The following is a 22,002-nucleotide window of genomic DNA, read 5'->3' as shown; positions in this document are numbered from 1 at the left end:
GCACAACAGAAATTTACGAGCCATCAAGTACAGGGAAAGAAGCAGACTCGGTGTGCGAGTCCACATCAAAGGCAGAGACACTAATTTTGACTTACAAATACATCAAAGGTGGTGAAGGGGTTAAATATATGTTGGAATTGGCGAAAGGAAATCCTTGATGTCTGAATTTAGCCTTAGCCATGAGTTTGGTTCCTCTAATCAGAGAAAATTCATAAAAGTGTCTGGAAATAAAAGGAAAATGTGGAAACAATCATACACTATTATGTATCCCAGTTCTTTCGTTAAAAAAGATGGTTGGCAAACGTATGAGGAATACCGACATGTTAATGAGGCCTAAAAGAAACTACAGTCACAAGGAACTCCTAAAAGACTTCAGATGTCAGGTCATGCTGGGAGTTGTAGTCAAATGGTGCACACATTTTTTACGTGTTTTAGCTAATAGGAGATCAGGCCTGCTACAATACTATGTTTTTTTATGGAAAGGAGCTTAGCTTGACGCCACATCTGTTTTAAAGGGGTCCTCTGGTATTTAAAAATTAGGGGTTTGCACCAGGCAATTTAATAGAATACTAAAGCATTATTAACTTGCCCAATCCCCTGCTGTTTTGGGCTTTTTTGCTATGATGGCCAGTTTCAGGCTTTGTTTTTTAGCCTACAGCAATGATGTCACATATAACTATGAGTAGCGGCGTAACTAGAGTCTCTGTTCCTCGCTGCAAAATTTGGACCTGGCCCCAACCATCATGTTGGTCATTTCCTATAGGCCCCTATAGCGTTTTAGATCCTATAAAGACATCTGTTTTCCCCCATTGAAATAAATGAATAATAGTCATACATTTACTGCATAACAAATATCACCATATTGTTACTGAACACGTCTGCTATACCAAAACAAATATGCCATAAATACCACTAGATAGTGTCAATATATTATCATCACATAGCATCTACTGTAAGTATAACCACCAATCTGTTACTCAATAAAATACACTATACCAGACCAATATACCAATAATATCACAAACAAGGGATAAATGCAACCACATATTATCACAATTTAGTAACTGAATAATCCCATCATACTGATCATCAAAAAAAACACAATAACACGTATATTACCACATCCTGTAATATATCCCCCATTCTGAACCCATCCTGTAATAATGTCCCCCATTTTGGCCCCCATCCTGTAATAATTTCCTCCATCCTGGCCCTCATCCTGTAAAAATGCATCCCTCAGCTCTTCTCCCTTTTCCCATCACTGACTGCAAATCTTACTGGGTTTTTAAAGGAATCTGTTAGTAAAGTTTAGAATTTTGAGGACTAGCTGAGGGACCTTTAAAACTGATACCGCTGAAATTATGTGTAAACTGTTGCTATATTATTTACTTTTTAACCTATATTTCAATTTAAACTGGTGGATTAAGGTAGGAACAAGTAATTTCTGTTAGATTAATAATAACATTTCTGTTTCTCTCACGTTCTGGAGTGTGCTTTGTATTCAATAAAAACACATTAGTATTCATTTAAACTATTATTTCTTTTCCAGGTTTTTGTGTATTACTGCAATCAGAAATGATTGCTAATAATATTCATTACAATGTAAGCACAGTACTGGACAATGGACAAACAATCAGATTTCAATGTAATGAAGAAATGACGCCAGAAAAGGGTCTGCAGGCGACATGTTCAATGGGAAAAATACAATACCCAAAATGCACTGCTGCAAGTAAGTCTTCTATGTATGCACTTTATATGCACTTATTTATTATAGAAATCAGACTGTTTATAACTAGCTCTGCATTAACAGCATAAAGGGAAAACCAGAAAGAAAACAAATCCCAAGAACAACTACAAACCCCAGGCCAACCTTAGTAGATGCAAAAATTATCAGTGAATTATGAAACCATGGCTGTCTCTTCATGAGCATAATACACCATCTTAATGAAATAACCAGTATGGCCTTGAAAGGGTGTGAAAGGGGCTGTCATATGCCCCTCCCTCTCTAAACAGTGTTTGTACTAAGTAGTTTTATTGTATTTTTGTAACTTTATTAATATGTGAATCTGCATAGAGTTTCATAGACACTAATGTACACAGTTAAAGTAATGTATTGTGATTAATGTTATTCATGTATAGTGTACAGGAAAAGCATATGACTTAGTTTAGTGTTATGTTAGTGATAGATAGGAACATTAGGGCAGATACGCAGTGGTGGGCCTATTAGTGTATAAATATAAGGCATAGTTTAGGACATAGGACGTTCAATGCATACTGTTAGAAGGTGGTGACTGAAGTTAAATCACAAATGTCAGCAGGATTGAGCTCAGTAAACTACATACACTGTCAGGTTGGCGACATTACACTGATTAAAATGATACCTTGGTTGATGAAATCCATCCTGTGGTTCTTGTGTAATCTGTACTTTCAGTTTGGAGATAATGATATGCTCATGCTTCGGGGTGGGCCTGTGGGAGATGCTCTATCTGGTGCTCTGCTTACATATTTATCTGTATGCTTTTAATGACAGCTCACTGTGCCTTCACTGACCTGCCTCCTATTTTACATAATGCATCTAGTAGTGCGGGGCTAGGTGTGACATGCAGAAGTAGTGCTGTTGCTTCAAAAACATCCAGCTACTATAATAGTCGTGCTTCAGATTAAATTCCACTGTTAAACTGTTGAAAAAGACTCTTGTCAGATGTGTCTGGTCATCAATTGAATCTATCGTGTGCCTTAGAGAAGCTGCAGCCTATGGTCGCCCTGAGAAATGGTTCCCCCAGGATTCCAAAGAATTTATGAAACCCGTCTCACCCTATCTGAACCTAGTGGCGTGCGTGTAACATAGGTAAAATAGGAGGCAGGTGAAAAGTGATGTTTGACCAGCAACCAACTGCTGGGGCAGACAGAGAAAGGAGACAGTTGGTGATTGGTCCAGCCAAAAGTGGGAAGGGTTAATGCCAGAAAAAGGTAACAACTTCCTGGCTTAGTCGGTTAGTGAAAGAGTTTTTTGGTGAGAGTTGCTATGGAAAGTTCAAGGGGCAGTGGGCTGAAGCACGGCGGGGGCAAAGACGTTCTGGTGGCAAGAGGTCGCACAAAACTCCCTACAGTTGTTCCTGCAACGTCTGGAGCCTAAGGCTTGAGTCAGGGGCTATGAAGAGCACCGACAAACCTTCCATACAGTGGAAAATGGGTGTCGACCTATGAGGGGGAAGCGTTATGGATCTAGGGCATGCTGCGGAGCCAGACTGGGAGACCCTGGGGCTGACAGGAGGATCAAGCATTGAGTGTAATCCGTGCTGAACATGAGAAAAGGAGTGAGATGTTTTGTGTGGAGGAAGCAAGTGACAGATTGTGCTGTGCCTGATACTGCGAGATGGCTGTGCTTGAACTGTACAGTAAGGACGAACTTGTTGAAGCGAGCCGGGTGTGCAGCTGTTCCTGGATCCGGGAGCGTGGAGACAACGGAGGCCTGCGGCCAAAATGTAAGTGAACTTCACTGCACTTACAGCACATGAGAACTGGGACACAGCTTGTTTGTGGGGTGTCAGGGTTTGGGAGAACAACAGCCCCTCCCCCACGACTATCACCCTGCACACCTTACAGTCCCATAAGGTGTTGGAAATTCTGACAGAACTGTGAAAAATAGACATGGACTGCACATCCAAAAATCATACATTGATCTAATGCCGCCAAGGAAAAATTTACAAAACTGAACATGAGGTTCTTAGTTTAAAATTCTGATCAGACTGTTTGAAGCCCACTACCACCTCTCAATGGGTCCTTAACTTTGTTGGCATCATGTTTTGATGCTGGGAAAAGAGAAGGAAGGCTGCAGTAGCTAGCATGTTATGTCTTCTATGGTGTAATACATTCAGCAACTGCTGGACTGCAATACTGAGAAGTATTGGATGAGTCAGTTCCTGCAGTGGAATTCAGCCTTGCCTTCAGGGGAATGAAGCCACTTTTAGGGCTCATACCCATATGTAAGAAAAAAAACGTTTTGATATCTGGATTGAAAAAACGGACGAGTGTCATGAGATTTTCATGTGAGTGCTATGGGATTTTCTCACCTAGAATTCGTATGACATCAGTATGCAATGCGATTTTAACATGGGCTTTTACATAGGGGAATTGTCTAGGTCATTTACGCATAGTTTTCTATTGAAATATTCACTACATATATAAATATAATGAGGATCATTTATCAATGATTTAATTATCCCCTGGAGCGCGGCAGAGAAGGAGGCAGTAGGATTGAAAAATAACTTACTATAGGTTTTAGAATCCCTTAATTGGCGAAAAGCCTCCCTCTCATATTTGGAAAAGGGCCACATGACAATATTTCACCCCTTGTCTGCATCCTTAACTTCGCGACATTGGGATTTTCCGTTTTTGCATTTTCGTTTTTTTCTCCCCTTGTTCCCAGAGCCATAGCGTTTTTATTTTTTGGGCAATATGGCCATGTGAGCGCTTATTTTTTGTGGGACGAGGTGTTCTTTTAAATGCCATCACTGGTTTTACCATATCTTGTACTGGAAAACGGGAAAAATATTCCAAGTGTGGTGAAATTGCAAAAAAATGCAATTACACAGTTTTTTGTTTTTTTTTCTTTCCACGTTCACTGGATGCTAAAAACTGACCTGCCATTATTATTCTCCAAGTCATTATGAGTTCGTAGACACCAAACATGTATAGGTTCTTTTTTATTTAAGTGGTGAAAAAAAAATCCTAAGTTTGCTAAAAAAAAAAAAAAAAAAAAAAAATGGTGCCATTTTCCGAGACCCATAGCGTCTCCATTTTTCAGGATATGGGGCCGGATGAAGACTTATTTTTTGCGCGCCGTGCTGATGCTTTTATTGATACCATTTTGGAGAAGATACAATGTTTTAATCGCCCGTTATTGCATTTTATTGCAATGTTGCGGAGACCAAAAAAACTTAATTCTGGCGTTTGGAATTTTTTTCTCATTATGCCATTTACCGATCAGATTAATTCTTTTTTTATATTGATAGATTGGGCGATTCTGAACGTGGCGGTACCAAATATGTGTATGTGGGGTTTATTTTTTATTATTTTATTTTGAATGGGGCAAAAGGGGGGTGATTTAAACTTTTATATATTTTTTATTTTTTTAATATTTAAAATAACATTTTTTTTTTACTTTTTGCATGCTTCTATAGTCTCCATAGGAGACTAGAAGCAGCAACTGTCTGATCGCCTCTGCTACATAGAGGTGATTAACAGATCACCTCTATGTAGCAGAAATGCTCCTGTGCTATGAGCGCTGACCACTAGGTGGCACTCATAGCGATCTTTACATGACAACCACTGAGGTCTGCTGCAGACCCAGGGTGACCCGCGATCACGTGACTGGGTCACCGATGGACGGGGTAAGTGATGCGCTTCCGGCGCGGCGATGTTACATGCCGCTGTCAGAGATTGACAGCGGCATTTAACATGTTAACAGCCGTGGGTGGATCGTGATACTACCGGCGGCTGTTGTGGGCACATGTCAGCTGTAAGAATCAGCTGACATGTGCCCAGTTCAGTGCGGGCTCACCGCCGGAGCCCTCACTGAACCAGGGGTGATGGCCTGGGGCCACTAAGGGATTAAAAACAACGTCCTGAAGAGACCTCAACTGCTTAATTGCCTCACGCTGTGCATGTTTGAGGTTGTCTCGTTTCCTATGTGTGGACAATTGTTTAAGTTCCTCAGTGACCAGTTTAACAAAAATCTCGACAGCAGGAGTAATAGACAAGGGGAGAACGCTTATGGATCTAGGCAATAGATTATGCGGCAACCCACCTGAGAGGGGGAGATGGTTCTTGTTCCAATAGAAGTTCTACAAGGTTTGGTAAAGCCTCCCTCTCTGTCGTGCTCACAAGACCCATATCACCCCGCAGCCTGGAGTGAAGTTTTTTAAGATGAGATTGCGGGCGAACTGGTGGTGGTCCTCCAGGGCTGTTAAAAAAAATCAAATGGGTTATTTGGTGAAAAAGACAAGCCCTTACCTAGGACCTCCACCTGTGTTGCTGTAAGTGTGTGTGTAGAAAAATAAATTATTTGCAGCCCCCCTGGGAAACACTAACACTAACAGTATACATAGACATAATTTCTATATTGTGACAAGGTCACTGGCAGAATACTGGAGGGCAGATACGTGTCTCTGAGACTTTTTGCTTCAGTCATATAAAACATGGAGGTTTCTCCTGCATGTTAAGTGCAGAGAGGGTTAATTGCCAGAGTTACAAGGGCATGCTTTACAGGTGGATAGCTAAGTGCTGGGAGGGAAGCTATCCACCCTATCTTCTCTCCAGGGTGTGGTTTAGGGGCTATAGAAAAACAGCCTTTGGACTCAAGAGTTGTTCCTGCTAACCCTAAACTGTGTGGTTTTTGCTAACCCGGAGTGATTGGACCCCGGCCGGTGCAAGGACTTTGCTGGACTCATTGCTTGTTTTGTTTGCCGTTAGGCCAGATGGGCTGTGTTTTTTTTTTTCATGAACTTTACATTGGCTTATGCTGCTCAAATAAACCAAATGAAAATTTAAAGAGACAGTGTTCTGTTTATACCTCAATGCATAGCCGAGTGAGCCGATCTACCACAACATATATTGTAAGGTGGCTAATGGTTGCATAATCGATGGGAGGTATGTGTCACAGAGATGGCTGATCTCTGTGATGTAGTCCGGAGTGTTTCTCTAGTGCACATAAGCGCTAAGAGGATTGTTTGGTGCACCTGGGAGCCGGGTTACGGGTAGCTAGGAGAGAATGGGCTGGTCTAGCTACCCACATACCTCACCTCTGTGTGTGGTTAACAGCCTATATAATGGAGTCTGCTTGGCACATGGTCTGTGTGTTTGGAGGGAGAAGGACTCCTGTGTGTGGTTGGTTCCAGACCGAGCCAGGATAATGGACGTTAGGCTGCCTCTGTGCCCAGAGAACTGATTAAGCAGAGACCTACCAAGGACAATTTAATTTGTTTGCCTGAACTAAAGGCTGTGTTTTCTTTTTCTTGCTTATTGGTTTATGAAGCAATAAACCGAAATGGACTCTTAAAGGAACATGCTCCCTGTTTTCCTCCCATCGCACCCAAGTGATGAAAATCCCTACAAAATATATATACAGCACTCCTGTAGAAAATCCAGTGATTTATTAGCTCAAAAGAGCTAAGGCAACGTTTCTGCTCTGTGTTTGAGCCTTTCTCAAGCAATGTGACATGTGCACAAGAGAAATACTTAACCACATACAATTATCTATTCCAATTATAAAAATAAAGTGCAATAGTGCCATGCAAAATTCATAAAAGTGACACCATAAACATGATTCAGTACAATAATCAATGCAGTTTACAATACACCTCATAAATAATTACATACATAATTCATATCATAACAATAACATACTTCAGTTAATTGATCATAAAACATCCAGGTGTCAATAATCAAATACGTACACATTTCATCACTTCATATCATCCGGTGAAACCACCAAATCTCAGCGTCTAGGAGAGGCACACCACGCATGTCATGGCGCAGGTCGTACACAGACTGGATTCAAGAAACCGGAAGTAGCGGCAGCACCATCTTAGACAAGGTCCGTAGTATGGGCATCCATTGCACAGGTGCTTCTGATGTCACACACACCCAGCGCTATCTTGAATGTAAAGAAATCATTTCTCCAGTGCATACGCACCGGTGATGTCAGACCTGGCGGTGCCATTTTCCTTATGGGTATAATGCCCATGACTCAAGCCAGCTAATATATTAATATACAGAGATTAGGCCAATAATTGGCTGTAGCTAATTTTTCATGGAGAGTTTAATTACACAAAATTTATCATATTGGGCATACACTGGGGGAATAGTAGCATGTGTGTATATATAATGTATACATACTGTGGCAAGACAACTCGCTCGGCTGCTTTCGGAAGTAGACTCAGGAAATGGGTTTTCTCTGCAGGCTTTATTATATGGCATAAAGTCCTGCAGTTCAATCATGATAAAACATGGCCTTACTTGGCAAAACGACAAAACAAAAGATAAACAATAGCACAGTCCATATGTGTGTGCGGTTGCCCACACAGGTTATGTCCAACTTTCAGCTCCTTCCTGAGCTATGGCTGTCCAGTCTGGAGACCTTGCCTCTCCAAACATAACACAGAAAAAAAAAAAGGATTGAGCATTTAAAGTCTTCTCCACCACACCCTGAGGGGGAGGAATGGGTAATGACTTCCCTCCCATCTCTACGTCATTCCCATAAAACCACACCCTTTAAAAGAGGTAACCCCCACCGTATAACATGCTGGCAGAAATTCAGTAGGTCTCAGTTCACACAGGAGAGCAACCTGAGTGACACATACCTCCCCTCGCATATAGTACCGGTGACTTTGTCACAATGCATAGATAAAAATATGTGAGTGAGATATATATATATACTGTGTTTTCATGTGTTGTTTACTGTACATATAATTTATTGTTCAATTAAAGAATAAAAAAAATGGCATGAGGCCCTCCATAATTTTATTCTCTAGCAGAGGTTAAACAGACAGCTGGGGCAGATGTTTTTAGCCTGGGAAGGGGGTAATACCTATGAAGCTTCACAGACTACTAATATCAGCCCCCATCTGTATACTTAACCTTTACTGGCTATTAAAATGGGGGACCTCCCAAAAAAATTTACATGGGGTCCCCCTATTTTAACAGCCAGCAAAGGCTAGGCAGACAGCTGGGGGCTTATATTAATAGCCTAGGAAGGGGCCATGAATATTAACCCCCTCCCAGACTACAAACACGAGCCCTCAGTTGCCCCAGAAATGGCGCATCCATAAGATGCGCCAATTCTGGCACTTAGCCTCCGCTCTGCCCATTGCCCTGTGGTGGCAAGTGGGGTTATAGGGCTGGGGTTGATGCCAGCTCACATCAAGCCCAGGTTAGTAATGGAGAGGCGTCTATAAGACGCCCCCATTACTAACCCCATAGCGAAAGTGAAATGTTAAATAAAAACACACACACCCAGAATAAAATATTTTATTTGAAATAACCACACAGACTCCTTTTATTAGTTCTAAATTAAACCCTACCTTCCATTATGCCCATTCCTCTGAATCCCATTTCACCTGTAATAAAAATAAAATAATTAACCAACCTCAACCTCCGATGTGAAGAACATAATTCATGTGTCCCATGACGGGTCCAGCTCTGCAACCTGAGTCTGAGGGCTGGTGTTTGTAGTCTGGGAGGGGGCCAATATTCACGGCCCCTTCCTTGGCTATTAATATCAGGCCCCAGATGTCTGACTAGCCTTTCCTGGCTGTTAAAATAGGGGGACCCCACGTTAATTGCTTTTGGGGGTCCTCCATTTTAACAGCCAGTAAAGGCTAAGCATACAGCTGGGGGCTGATATTAGAAGCCTAGGAAGCTTCATGGGTATTACACCCTTCCCAGGCTAAAAACATCTGCCCCATCTGCCTCTGCTAGAGAATAAAATTATGGGGGACCTCACGCCATTTTTCATTAATTCTTTCATTTAACAATAAATGACATGTACAGTAAACAACTCAGTCTCTGTACTAATTATATATGTCACTTAGATCTTTCTATCTAACTATTCTATGTATGGATATCTATTCTCTGTATTTTAAATTGACGGGTACCGCTGTGTTTTTACTGTATGTTGCTGATTAATTATCGGGTTTCAAGGAGACGGGTGCGTGAAAATCAGATGGCACTCGCATGGTTCGAGTGCCGTGAAATTTTTTTTTTCCTTCTTTTTCCACGCACTCTTTGACTTGCATTGTCGAGTCTCGTCTGAGATGCGCAGCAATACACAGCATGCTGCAATTTTTTTCTCAGTCCGATTTCAGCTGAGAGAAAAATCACAGATGAGATGTCACTCATTGATTAACATTGGTCAGGGTGCAATCAGATTTTTTTTATTGGATTGCACTCGTCAGTTTTCCTCGCATACGAGTATAAACCCTTAAGAGCACCCATGTTCTCTCTTATGCTGAAAATTATTAAAAAACTGTGTCAGAGCTGAGTAGGTTTGGCTTTTAGACTTCCTACTCACTTTCATATGCCACAGGCTGCTTTAAAGAGGACTTTAGCTGGATTTTTTTAAATTTAGACATGTGAATAAGGGCTGAGAGAGCACCACTACCCTCTCCTATACTTTACCCCATCAAAAGCTGCTTTTTCTTGTTTGCTCCACAAAGCAAGACTTTCCCTGCCCCACCTAGAGGCATACCACCAATGGCGGCTTGCCACACCACAGCTACGGGGCCGTGAGCGCCGGAGCCTTCCCACTCCACCCCTCATCGCACGTTCAAAGTAATGATGAGAGAGGAAGCATTAGCCAACGCTTCCTCTCCCATAATTCCCCCTTGGCGTTTGAAGTCTCAGCAATGCTCACTCGATGACTTCGCTACATAGCGCCGACTGCCATTAAATGTGCAGCACTCCAGAACACTCGCTGCAGAGCCCGGAGCAGCGGGAGAACGAGGAGGAGAGGAAAGTATTGTATTTTTTTTTTAATCAGTGAGAACACTCTAGTGGCCAGAATACTGTATGGATGACTATGGGGTGTATTATACTATTTGGAGGACCATAAGAAGTGCGATATATTATATGAAGAACTATGAGGAGTGCAATATACTATGTAGAGGTCTATGTACAAAAATACAGTGTATATGTCTGCATTTATGTAAGTAAATGAATAAGTGAATGTGTGTATGTGTAACGCACCTTAGGAGCTCTGCAAATATCACCCTCAAACTATTATAGCAAAATCTGTCCTCCTAAAGTCAAATAGAGCTCCTGCCTTCTCAGTCCTGACGTGTGACCTAACAATAGTTTGACGACATATGGGGCATCACCACATTCAGGGGAAATTGTGCAATAAATTGTGGGTCCAGTTTCACCTTTATACCCTTGTGTAACTGACAAATTTAGAACGAATACAGTGGGTACGGAAAGTATTCAGACCCTTTAAATTTTTCACTCTTTGTTTCATTGCAGCCATTTGGTAAATTCTAAAAAGTTAATTTTTTTACTCATTAAAGTACACTCTGCACCCCATCTTGACTGAAAAAAAACAAATGTAGAAATTTATTCAAATTTATTAAAAAAGAAAAACTGAAATATCACATGGTCATAAGTATTCAGACCCTTTGCTCAGTATTGAGTAGAAGCACCCTTTTGAGCTAGTACAGCCATGAGTCTTCTTGGGAATGATGTAACAAGTTTTTCACACCTGGATTTAGGAATCCTCTGCCATTCTTCCTTGCAGATCCTCTCCAGTTCCTTCAGGTTGGATGGTGAACATTGGTGGACAGCCATTTTCAGGTCTCTCCAGAGATGCTCAATTGGGTTTAAGTCAGGACTCTGGCTAGGCGAGTCAAGAATGGTCACAGAGTTGTTCTGAAGCCACTCCTTTGTTATTTTAGCTGTGTGCTTAGGGTCATTGTCTTGTTGGAAGGTGAACCTTCGGCCAAGTCTGAGGACCAGAGCACTCTGGAAGAGGTTTTCATCCAGGATATCTCTGTACTTGGCCGCATTCATGTTTCCTCCAATTGCAACCAGTCGTCTTGTCCCTGCAGCTGTAAAACAGCCCCATAGCATGATGCGGCCATCACCATGTTTCCCTGTTGGGATTGTATTGGGCAGTTGATGAGCAGTGCCTGGTTTTCCCCACACATACCACTTATAATTATCACCAAAAATTTCTATCTTCGTCTCATCAGACCAGAGATTCTTATTTCTCATAGTCTGGGTGTCCATCCTGTGTTTTTGAGCAAACTCTATGTGGGCTTTCATATGTCTTGCATGGAGGAGAGGCTTCCGTCGGGCCATTCTGCCATAAAGGCCCGACTGGTAGAGGGCTGCAGTGATAGTTGACTTTGTGGAACTTTTTCCCACCTCCCTACTGCATCTCTGGAGCTCAGCCACAGTGATCTTGGGGTTGTTCTTTATCTCTCTCACCAAGGCTCTTCTCCCATGATTGCTCAGTTTGGCTGGATGGCCAGGTCTAGGAAGACTTCTGGTGGTCCCAAACTCCTTCCATTTAAGGATTATGGAGGCCACTGTGCTCTTAGGAACCTCGAGTAATGCAGAATTTATTTTGTAACCTTGGCCAGATCTGTGCCTTGCCACAATTCTGTCTCTGAGCTCCTTGGGCAGTTCCTTTGAGCTCATGATTCTCATTTGGTCTGACATGCACTGTGAGCTGTGAGGTCTTATATAGACAGTGGTGTGCCTTTCCAAATCAAGTCCTATCAGTTTAATTAAACACAGCTGGACTCCAATGAAGGAGTAGAACCATCTCAAGGAGAATCACAAGGAAATGGACTGCATGTGACTTAAATAATAAATAAATTTGCAAAAATTTCTACATTTCAGTTTTTTTTTCAGTCAAGATGGGGTGCAGAGTGTACTTTAATGAGAAAAAAAAATAAACTTTTTAGAATTTTACCAAATGGCTGCAATGAAACAAAGGGCGAAAAATTTAAAGGGGTCTGAATACTTTCTGTACCCACTGTAGAAAAATTGCATTTTTATTACTAAAATGTTATATTTCCACTTCCTAATGTTATAAAATTCTGTGAGGCACCTATGGCTTCAAAATACTAACTACACCCCCAGATGAAATCCTTAAGCAGTGAAGTTTCCAATATGAGGTGAGCTGGGATGGTTTCTGCTGATCTGGCACCTCAGGGGCTCAGCTAATGGGACCCACAATATATTTAAACTGAATCTGCGTTCTATAAGCCAAGTAGCACTCCTTCACAACTGTACAGTGTCCATTTTAGGACATGATCAGATATCAAAATCAAACATCAGAATGATGTCAGTTTGAGGCTAAATACCCTGTCTGAGAACTTATTCTGCCTGGTGATTTTTACAACTGTAATAGTAATAACTAAAAGTCACTGTTCGCTGATGGGACTTGAACCCAAAATTCTGTGTACCAAAGCCAGTGCACTGACCACTGAGCTATAAACTCAGTTGTAAAAACCTAGGAGTTCTATTTGGTTACATGATTTTCAGTGCAAACTTGTCTAAAACTCATTGGGACTTATGCACAGACCAGACTGCAAGCAAGCCAAATTCAAATGATGTTTGATTCTGATGTATGAGTCTGATGTGTGACTTTCTTCAAACATCAGAATCACAATGACTTTTAGTCACCCTGAGTATTTTTATGGTTGATCTCATAAGACAAGAAAAGCTCCCATTTAGTATCTCTTGACTGGATAGCTCAATCGTAATGCATCAGCCTCTGAAACTACAGTGTTAGAGTTCAAATACTGATAGGAAGAATTTTTTTTTTAATTATGCCAATTTAGCACACAAACTACAGGAGTGTTTTACTTTTAATATCTGACACTCTGATTGTCATCCTGATGTGTTAAGAGTTTCAGACACGCTGTCTAGTAAATTATTGCTTCCCAATTTACTTTGGCTATGTAATTTACCATGCAAATAGACAGCGTGTCTGAAACTCTTAGCACATCAGGATGACAATCAGATATTAAAAGTAAAAAACCCCTGTAGTTTGTGTGCTAAATAGGCATAATTAAAAAAAAAAATTTTATTCCTATCAGGATTTGAACTCTAACAATATAGCTTCAGGGGCTGATGCCTTACCATTGAGCTATCCAGTCAAGTAATACTAACTGGTAGCTTTTCTTGTCTTATGAGTTCAGCCATGAAAATACTCAGGGTGTCTAAAAGTCATTGTGATTCTGATGTTTGAAGAAAGTCACACATCAGACTCACACATCAAAATCAAACATCATTTAAATTTGGCTTGCTTGCAGTCTGTGCATAAGTCCCAATGAGTTTTAGACAAGTTTTCACTGAAAATCATGTAACCAAATAGAACTCCTAGGTTTTTACAACTGCGTTTATAGCTCAGTGGTTAGTGCACTGACTTTGGGACACAGAATTTTGGGTTTAAGTCCCATCAGCAAACAATGACTTTTTATTTTAATTTTTATTACAGTTGTAAAAGTCACTGATGTTTGATTTTGATATCTGATCATGTCCTAAAATGGACACTGTACATCTGATCCCTGCCGTGTGCTCAATCAGTAGTGTACAACCACATATGATGTACTGCCATGTTCAGTAAAAATAGCATCACAAACTATATGGCCAATTTTCTCCTATTACTCTTCATGGAAATTTTAAATTTGGTGTGAAAACAGTGTTTTTGTGAAAAAAAAAATATTTTTTTTTTTTTTTCACATCTAAATGTTATAAAGTTTTGTGAATCACCTGTCAGTTAAAAATGCACAGTACACCCCTAGATGAATTCCTTGAGGGGTCTAGTTTCCAAAATAGGGTCACTTTTGCAGTGTTTCTTCTCTTTTGGCACCTCAGTGGCTTGGCTAATGGAGCCCACAATTTGATTAAACAGAATCTAATTTCTAAATGCCAAGTAGCACTCCTTCCCATCCGATTCCTGCCATGTGCTTAATCAGTAGTGTACAACCACATATGGGGTACTGTCATGTTCAGTAATAGTAGCAAAACAAACTATGGGGTCCATTTTCTCCAATTACCCCTCATGGAAATTATACATTTGGTGCGAAAACAGTATTTTTGTGGAAAAAATGATTTTTTTTTGTTTTCACATCTAAATGTTATAAAATATAGAGCTCTTTCATTTCCAAGCCCTGTCATATGCCCAAACAGCAGTTTTTGAGCACATATGGGGTATCTTTGTGATCGGAAGAAATTGTATAACAAATTATTCAATTAGAAAATTACAAATTTGCAGCTAAAGCAAAATTTTAGCAGAAAAAAAATTATTTTTGTTTTCACATTTTAAAAAGTTCTGTGAATCACTTATAGGTTCAGCAAGCTCAGCACCCCCCTAGATGAATTTCTTAAAGGGTCTAGTTTCCAAAATGGGGTCTCTTGTGGGGGTTCCTGCTGTTTTGGTACCTCAGGGGTTATGTAAATAAGATATGGTGTGTGCCATCTGATCCAGCAAAATTTACATTCTAAATAACAAATTTTGCTTCTTCCTTTCCACGCCCTGCCATGTGTCCAAATAGAGCATTTTGACACCTGCGGTCACCATGCTCAGAATAAAATGGGCAATAAACTTTGCAGTACATTTTTCATATTGCCTCTTAAAGTGAAAAATTTGGGGGTAAAGCAATATTTTCTTAAAAAAAATTAAAATTTTCAATATGATGACCTACTGTCATCAAATTCTATGAACTACATGTGAATTCAAAATGCTCACTACAGTTATATGAAAAAGTTTGGGCACCCCTATTAATCTTAAGCTTATTGTTTTATAAAAATTGGTGTTTTTGCAACAGCTATTTCAGTTTGATATATGTAATAACTGTTGGACATAGTAATGTTTCTGCCTTGAAATGAGGTTTATTGTACTAACAGAAAATGTGCAATCTGCATTCAAACTAAATTTGACAGGTGCATAAGCATGGGCACCTCACCAGAAAAGTGACATTAATATTTAGTAGATCCTCCTTTTGCAAAAATAACAGCCTCTAGTCGCTTCCTGTAGCTTTTAATGAGTTCCTGGATCCTGGATGAAGGTATTTTTGACCATTCCTCTTTACAAAACAATTCCAGTTCAGTTAAGTTTGATGGTCGCCGAGCATGGACAGCCCTCTTCAAATGATCCCACAGATGTTCAATGATATTCAGGTCTGGAGACTGGGATGGCCATACCAGAACATTGTAATTGTTCCTCTGCATGAATGCCTGAGTAGATTTGGAGCGGTGTTTGGGATCATTGTCTTGCTGAAAGATCCATCCCCTGCGTAACTTCAACTTTGTCACTGTTTCTTGAACATTATTGTCAAGAATCTGCTGATACTGAGTGGAATCCATGCATCCCTCAACTTTAACAAGATTCCCGGTGCCGGCATTGGCCACACAGCCCCAAAGCATGATGTAATCTCCACCAAATTTTACTGTGGGTAGCAAGTGTTTTTCTTGGAATGCTGTGTTTTTTTGCCGCCATACATAACGCCTTTTTGTATGACCAAACAACTCAATCTTGGTTTCATCAGTCCACAGGACCTTCTTCCATATAGAAATTGGCTTCTCCAAATGTGCTTTTGCATACCTCAGCCGACTCTGTTTGTGGCGTGCTTGCAGAAACGGCTTCTTTCGCACCACTCTCCCATGCGGATTGCACATTTTGTGTTAGTACAATAAACCTCATTTCAAGGCAGAAACATTACTGTGTCCAACAGTTATTACATATATGAAACTGAAATAGCTGTTGCAAAAACACCAATTTTTATAAAACATTAAGCTTAAGAGTAATAGGTGTGCCCAAACTTTTACATATAACTGTATACCCCTGGATAAAATCTTTGAGGGGTGTAGTTGAAACTTCATCCGCCATATTGTTTATGCTTGCTGGCCAAAACATTGCTTTTAGGATGTATTTTGGATGAATAAAGGAATAGAACTCTCTCTGTTACCTTGGAAACAAACAGAGGTTTATGATCACATGTGGGTATCAATGCACTCATAAGAAACTAGGCAACAAATGGTGGGGTCCATTTTCTTGTGCCATTCCTTGTAAAAATGAAAAAATTGGTCTAAAGCAATACCTCTTAGAGTAAAAAATACAACGTATTTTTTTTTCATTTGACTTTGCATTAATTTCTGTGTAGCACCTGAAGGGTTAAAATATTTCCTGACAGCAGTTTTGAAGTACGTGCACACTTTCAGTATTTGGTCAGTTTTTTACCTCAGTATTTGTAAGTTTAAAACCAGGAGTGGAACAATCAGGGGAAAAGTATAATAGAAACATATCACCCACTACTATTTTTGGCTTATAAATACTGATATAAAATACTGAACATGTTCATGTGGCCTTAGAGAGGGTCAATTTTTAAAATGGCATCACTTTTTGGGGAGTTTCAAATCTATAGAACCGGAAAGTCTATTTAAACCCTTCACACCAAAGCCGTTTTTCACCGTTCTGTCCAGGCCAATTTTTTTAATTCTGACCATTGTCAATTTATGAGGTAATAACTCTGAAACGCTTCAATGGATCCCAGTGATTCTGAGACTGTTTTTTTTTTCATGACATATTGTGCTTCATGATAGTGGTAACATTTCTTTGACATGACTTATGTTTATTTGTGAAAAAAAATCGGAAATTTGGCAAAAATTGTGAACATTTTTTCAAGTTTCAATTTTTTAATTTCTATGCCCTTAAATCAGAGTCATGTCACACAAAATAGTTACTAAATAAAATTTAACACATGTCTAGTTTACAGCACCACAATTTTGGAAACCTTTTTTTGGGGAAGTTAGAAGGGTTAAAGGTTGACAAGCGATTTCTCATTTTTACAACAAAATTTACCTCATTCCTGGGCCCGGATGGGATACACCCACGAGTACTGCAGGAATTAAGTAAAGTCATAGATAGACCATTATTTTTAATCTTTAAAGATTCCATAATAACAGGGTCTGTACCACAGGACTGGCATATAGCAAATGTGGTGCCAATATTCAAAAAGGGGGCAAAAACTGAACTTGGAAATTATAGGCCAGTAAGCTTAACCTCTACTGTGGGTAAAATCCTGGAGGGTTTCCTAAGAGATGCTATACTAGAGTATCTGAAGAAGAATAACCTCATGACAAAATATCAGCATGGGATTACGAGGGACTGTTCCTGTCAAACTAATCTGATCAGCTTTTATGAAGAGGTAAGTTCCGGACTGAACCAAGGAAACGCAGTGGATGTTGTGTATATGGACTTTTCAAAAGCTTTTGATATGGTTCCACACAAAAGGTTGATACATAAAATGAGAACAATGGGGATAGGGAAAATATATTTAAGTGGGTTAAGAACTGGCTCAGTGATAGGAAACAAGTGTGGCTATTAATGGAACACACTCAGACTGGGTCACAGTTAACAGTGGGGTACCACAGGGGTCAGTATTGGGCCCGCTTCTTTTTAACATATTTATTAATGACCTTGTAGGGGGCATACAGAGTAGTATTTCAATATTTGCAGATGACACTAAAGTCTGCAGTGTAATCAATACAGAGAAGGACAATTTTATGCTACAGGAGGATCTATGTAAACTAGAAGCTTTGGCTGATAAATTGCAAATGAGCTTTAATGGGGATAAATGTAAGGTAATGCACTTGGGCAGAAGAAATAAAATGTATAATTATATGCTTAATTGTAAAACACTGGGCAAACTGTCACTGAAAAAGACCTGGGTGTATTGGTGGACGACAAGCTCACGTTTGGTGGCCAGTGTCAGGCAGCTGCTGCAAAGGCAAATAAAATAATGGGATGCATTAAAAGAGGCATAGATGCTCATGAGGAGAACATAATTTTACCTCTTACCTTTCTACTGATCTTTTTACTCTGAGGCCTGAGACAGGGACAAGGGGGCATCTTCTATGTCTGGAGAAAAGAAGGTTTAATCATAATCACAGATACGTATTCTTTACTGTAAGAGCAGTGAGATTATGGAACTCTCTGCTGCATATTGTTGTAATGAGTGATTCACTACTAAAATTTAAGAGGGGCCTGGATGCCTTTCTTGAAAAGTATAATATTACAAGTTATATATACTAGATTCCTTGATAGGGCGTTGATCCAGGGAGCTAGTCTGATTAAATCAGGAAGGAATTTTTCCCTTCACCCATGACAGCACACCGGAGTGAGGATCCGCCCTTCGAGGACAGGAAAACATCTGAAATAAATTGCGACACCTCTCCCCCACTTCAGTTGGCTTCCAGTCCTTGATGGGAATTCTCATGAAGTATCAGGAGGCTGTCATGCTGAAGAAAAACTTACCCAGACCTGTCCCGGCGCTGGAAGAGTGGGCTTGTGTCCGTGGCGCCGGCCTTCAGGTGCAGGTAGCGCCGTCCACAGGTTCCCCGGGGACCTGTTGCACGTGCGGGCGCAGGCGGTGAGGAGGTCCTGGGCTTCCGTACACCGCCGCATTGCCCTCCCCCTGCTGCCCAATTGACCGGAAGTGACTCTGTGCCTCTGACGTCATGGCACAGGGCATGCTGGGTAGGGCGTGCCTTGATGACATCGGGGGCGGCGCCAGAGAAAAGATGGCGGCGCCCTGTATAATGCCAGCTGGCATGGCAAAACGCAGGCGGCGTTAGCGCTGGGGAAACGGCGGCCAGGGGGAGGGGGGCTAATCACCGGAAGGAGACCACAGTGACCTGAAGGTGGCTGACCCCGCCCATCTCCCTATACAAAGGAGTACCTGAGTTTAAAACGCTGCTCAACATCCTGACACAATGTCTGACATGCAGCAGCTGCGGTCACCACGGCCACAGTCGCCACCACCTTTATTACCACCTCCGTCTACTCGGCCGTCTAGAGGGTCCAGTGGAAGGAGCAGCAGTCGTCCTAGAAAGAAGGGTAAAGCTTCTCAGGACTCCACAGTCTCCAGGAGGGATGCGTCGCGTATCCTGAAACAGTCTTCAATTCTGTTATCCGCAGTGGCGGGGTGAGTGATCTTCGTGAATGTCACTAGATATATTTGCTAATGGGATTTCTATTGTGTGTTTAAATCACCAGGAGGAACCCAGGAAAGTTACCGCCAAGAAGCGGAACAGGGAATGTGCGATATGCAGATGCCTGCTAGCGATAGATTGGCAGAAGGAGCTCTGCTCGGCTTGCATTCAGAAAACTACCTGTGAGGGTACCCGGATTTTGCCGCTATCCTCAGGTCCGTCATCAGATCGGAGGTAGAGGGTTCCTTTAAAACAATTTTGAGGAAAAGAAGAAAAATCATATCTGATCCTTCTTCTGACTTCTCTGTATTATCGGATGAACAGTGTCATAGTGGGGCCTCATCCTCATCATCTTCAGACAGTGATAGAGGGGAGAGACCATGCTTCCCTATAGAAGACACAGATAAATTGGTAAAGGCTGTCAGAACCACTATGGGGTTAAAGGAAGATAAATCTGTTAAGTCCCTAGAAGACATCATGTTTGCAGGGTTAGAAGAAAAGAAAAAACATACCTTCCCGGTGAATGCTAAGGTCCAGGGACTTATCAATAGAAAATAGAGAAAGCCTGAGAAAGTAGGAGCCTTGCCTTCATCCTCAAAGAGGAAGTATCCCTTTGACCTAGTGGACTCTGAAAGCTGGGATTGTTAGAACTCTCCTTTTTGTTGATTCCATCTTGTGTTTTGCGGTCAAGTGACCATCAGCCTTTATATTCCAGCTCCGCCTTTTTGGCTGTGCTAGTGACGCGCCCCTGGGCCTGTGTCGCGCTGCGTTGCGCACGCGGGAGCTTACCCGGAGCCGGATCTCTTGAGGGTTGTAGTCTCGTGGCGGTGACCCGGTCCGTGCCCAGGGAGTCAAACTGAGCGGCGATGTAACAGCGGTAGATGCAGGACGACTACGCCACCCGTTGAATGCAGCTATGGAGCTGCCGCTGCAGGACAGTCTGCTGAGGCCGGTGGATGGATGGTGCAGCGTAGATGGTATAACCCCCAACGGGAGGGGTATGGCCTCAGGGCAGCAGATGTGGATGATGGGGGTAGCAGGAACCACTCAGAGACGGTGCGGTGTAATTCAGGGTCTTTACTGGTAACAACGATAGACCCTCCCGGAGTACTTGCTAGTGAACGGGGCCTGGTCAGTCCTTGAGCAGATGGGATCTCCCCTGGCCAGGCGGAGTTGTAGGCCTCCCAAACTGACTGTACTCTTCTGGCTACCTTGCTAGAAGCGGATATAAGTAGCCCACGTCCCTGAGTGTACCGTGTGGTGCTCACCCGTATGGCCGGTGACTCGGGGCCTTCTAATGGCTTCCGCTCCACGATGGCGGTGCTGGTCCCACGCGTGTGACCGTGCCTTCGGGTTTCTGGGCCTGAGGACCTGAAATCCCCTGCCGGTCGGCTTCTGCTGCTGGGTAAGAGTTAGTCCCCACAGCCTCGGACGCTGGGTCCGGTAAGAAAGCTTCTCAGTCAGGGCGAGCTCTGCAGCTGCCAGCCCCTGACTCGTAGTAGTATTGCTTCTGCTGTTTCTTGTCTCTACTCTCCTTGACTACTCCAGGCTCAGGCCCCAGGACAGGGCCTGCCTGTGGAGCAGAGCCCATAGAGCAGCTCTGCTCCCTGTCTTCTCCTCTCTGAAACTCTCTAACCCTGCCTCAGCCCCAGGTTTATATAGGGGAAGTTCTTCCCCTCCCAAGACTGGGCAGGAGGTGTGGCATGCACAGGATCCCTGACCAAAGGACCTCCCACCTGCTCTCAGACATAACATTACATTACTGTGGAAACCAGACCCCTGGGGTGCCACATTCCCCCCTAGTAAAATTTAGTACTCCGGGACTAAACATATTTTAGAAAAACATAACAAGATATAACAATAACAATACAATAAAGAAACACATAAAGGTGGTCACGGCGTGTCCGCAACCGGGTGCAGTCTTTTAGGGAAGCAAGGTGTCCATTTCACCAAAACAGGGAGACGGTGTCCATTTCACCAAAACAGGGTGACGGTGTCCATTTCACCAGAACAGGGAGACGTAACCAGATAGGGGTTTGTCCTTCCCCGAGTCCTTAACAGTCTTTAGTCCATCCTGGGTTACGCTCCAACTATGTACAGGGTGGCCGCTCTCAGTCCTCGGCCAGTGGGGAAAAAGGGACGGCTGTTCACAGTCCTCAGCCTGGTAAGGGATAGGGAATGGCTGCTCACAGTCCTCAGCCTGGTAAGGGATAGGGACACACGGATAACAGTTCACACTTGTCCCAACGGGGACCACACTTCAATCATTTAACAGTTTCAGCAAGTTCTCATACCCTGACGGGTAACTATGTACAGCTCTTTATTTATGCTACTTCCCTTCAGTAGCGGTGTCCTCTCTTTGTCTCCTCCTGATGGTAGTCTTCAGACCCGTCCGGGTCCTCTTGGCTTTCCTCGTATTGGTAGTACTGCAGCTCCTCCTTGGTTAGCCGGTGAACGTGAAGGGCGTACAGTCCTTTTGCACCTGGGGAGTTCAGGCCT

The 22,002-nt window shown here is 42.1% G+C and overlaps 1 protein-coding gene across 3 annotated transcripts in view; it reads left to right on the top strand.

Moving 5' to 3' along the window:
• The window catches only part of CFH (complement factor H), a 1,056,626-nt gene that overhangs the window by 917,366 nt on the left and 117,258 nt on the right, over positions 1–22,002 (top strand). For all 3 annotated transcript variants that reach the window (XM_073642935.1, XM_073642934.1, XM_073642933.1), the window contains one exon: positions 1,550–1,729. In XM_073642935.1, the coding sequence (XP_073499036.1) occupies positions 1,550–1,729 (180 nt within the window). The remainder of the gene's footprint in view (positions 1–1,549; positions 1,730–22,002) is intronic.

Source organism: Phyllobates terribilis, unplaced genomic scaffold, assembly GCF_046119375.1.
Source record: "Phyllobates terribilis strain yellow unplaced genomic scaffold, ASM4611937v1 Scaffold_8__6_contigs__length_399053987, whole genome shotgun sequence".
NCBI classification, from domain to species: Eukaryota; Metazoa; Chordata; class Amphibia; order Anura; family Dendrobatidae; genus Phyllobates; species Phyllobates terribilis.
Note: the sequence above shows the minus strand (reverse complement) of the source record. Positions and strands in the feature narration are given on the sequence as shown.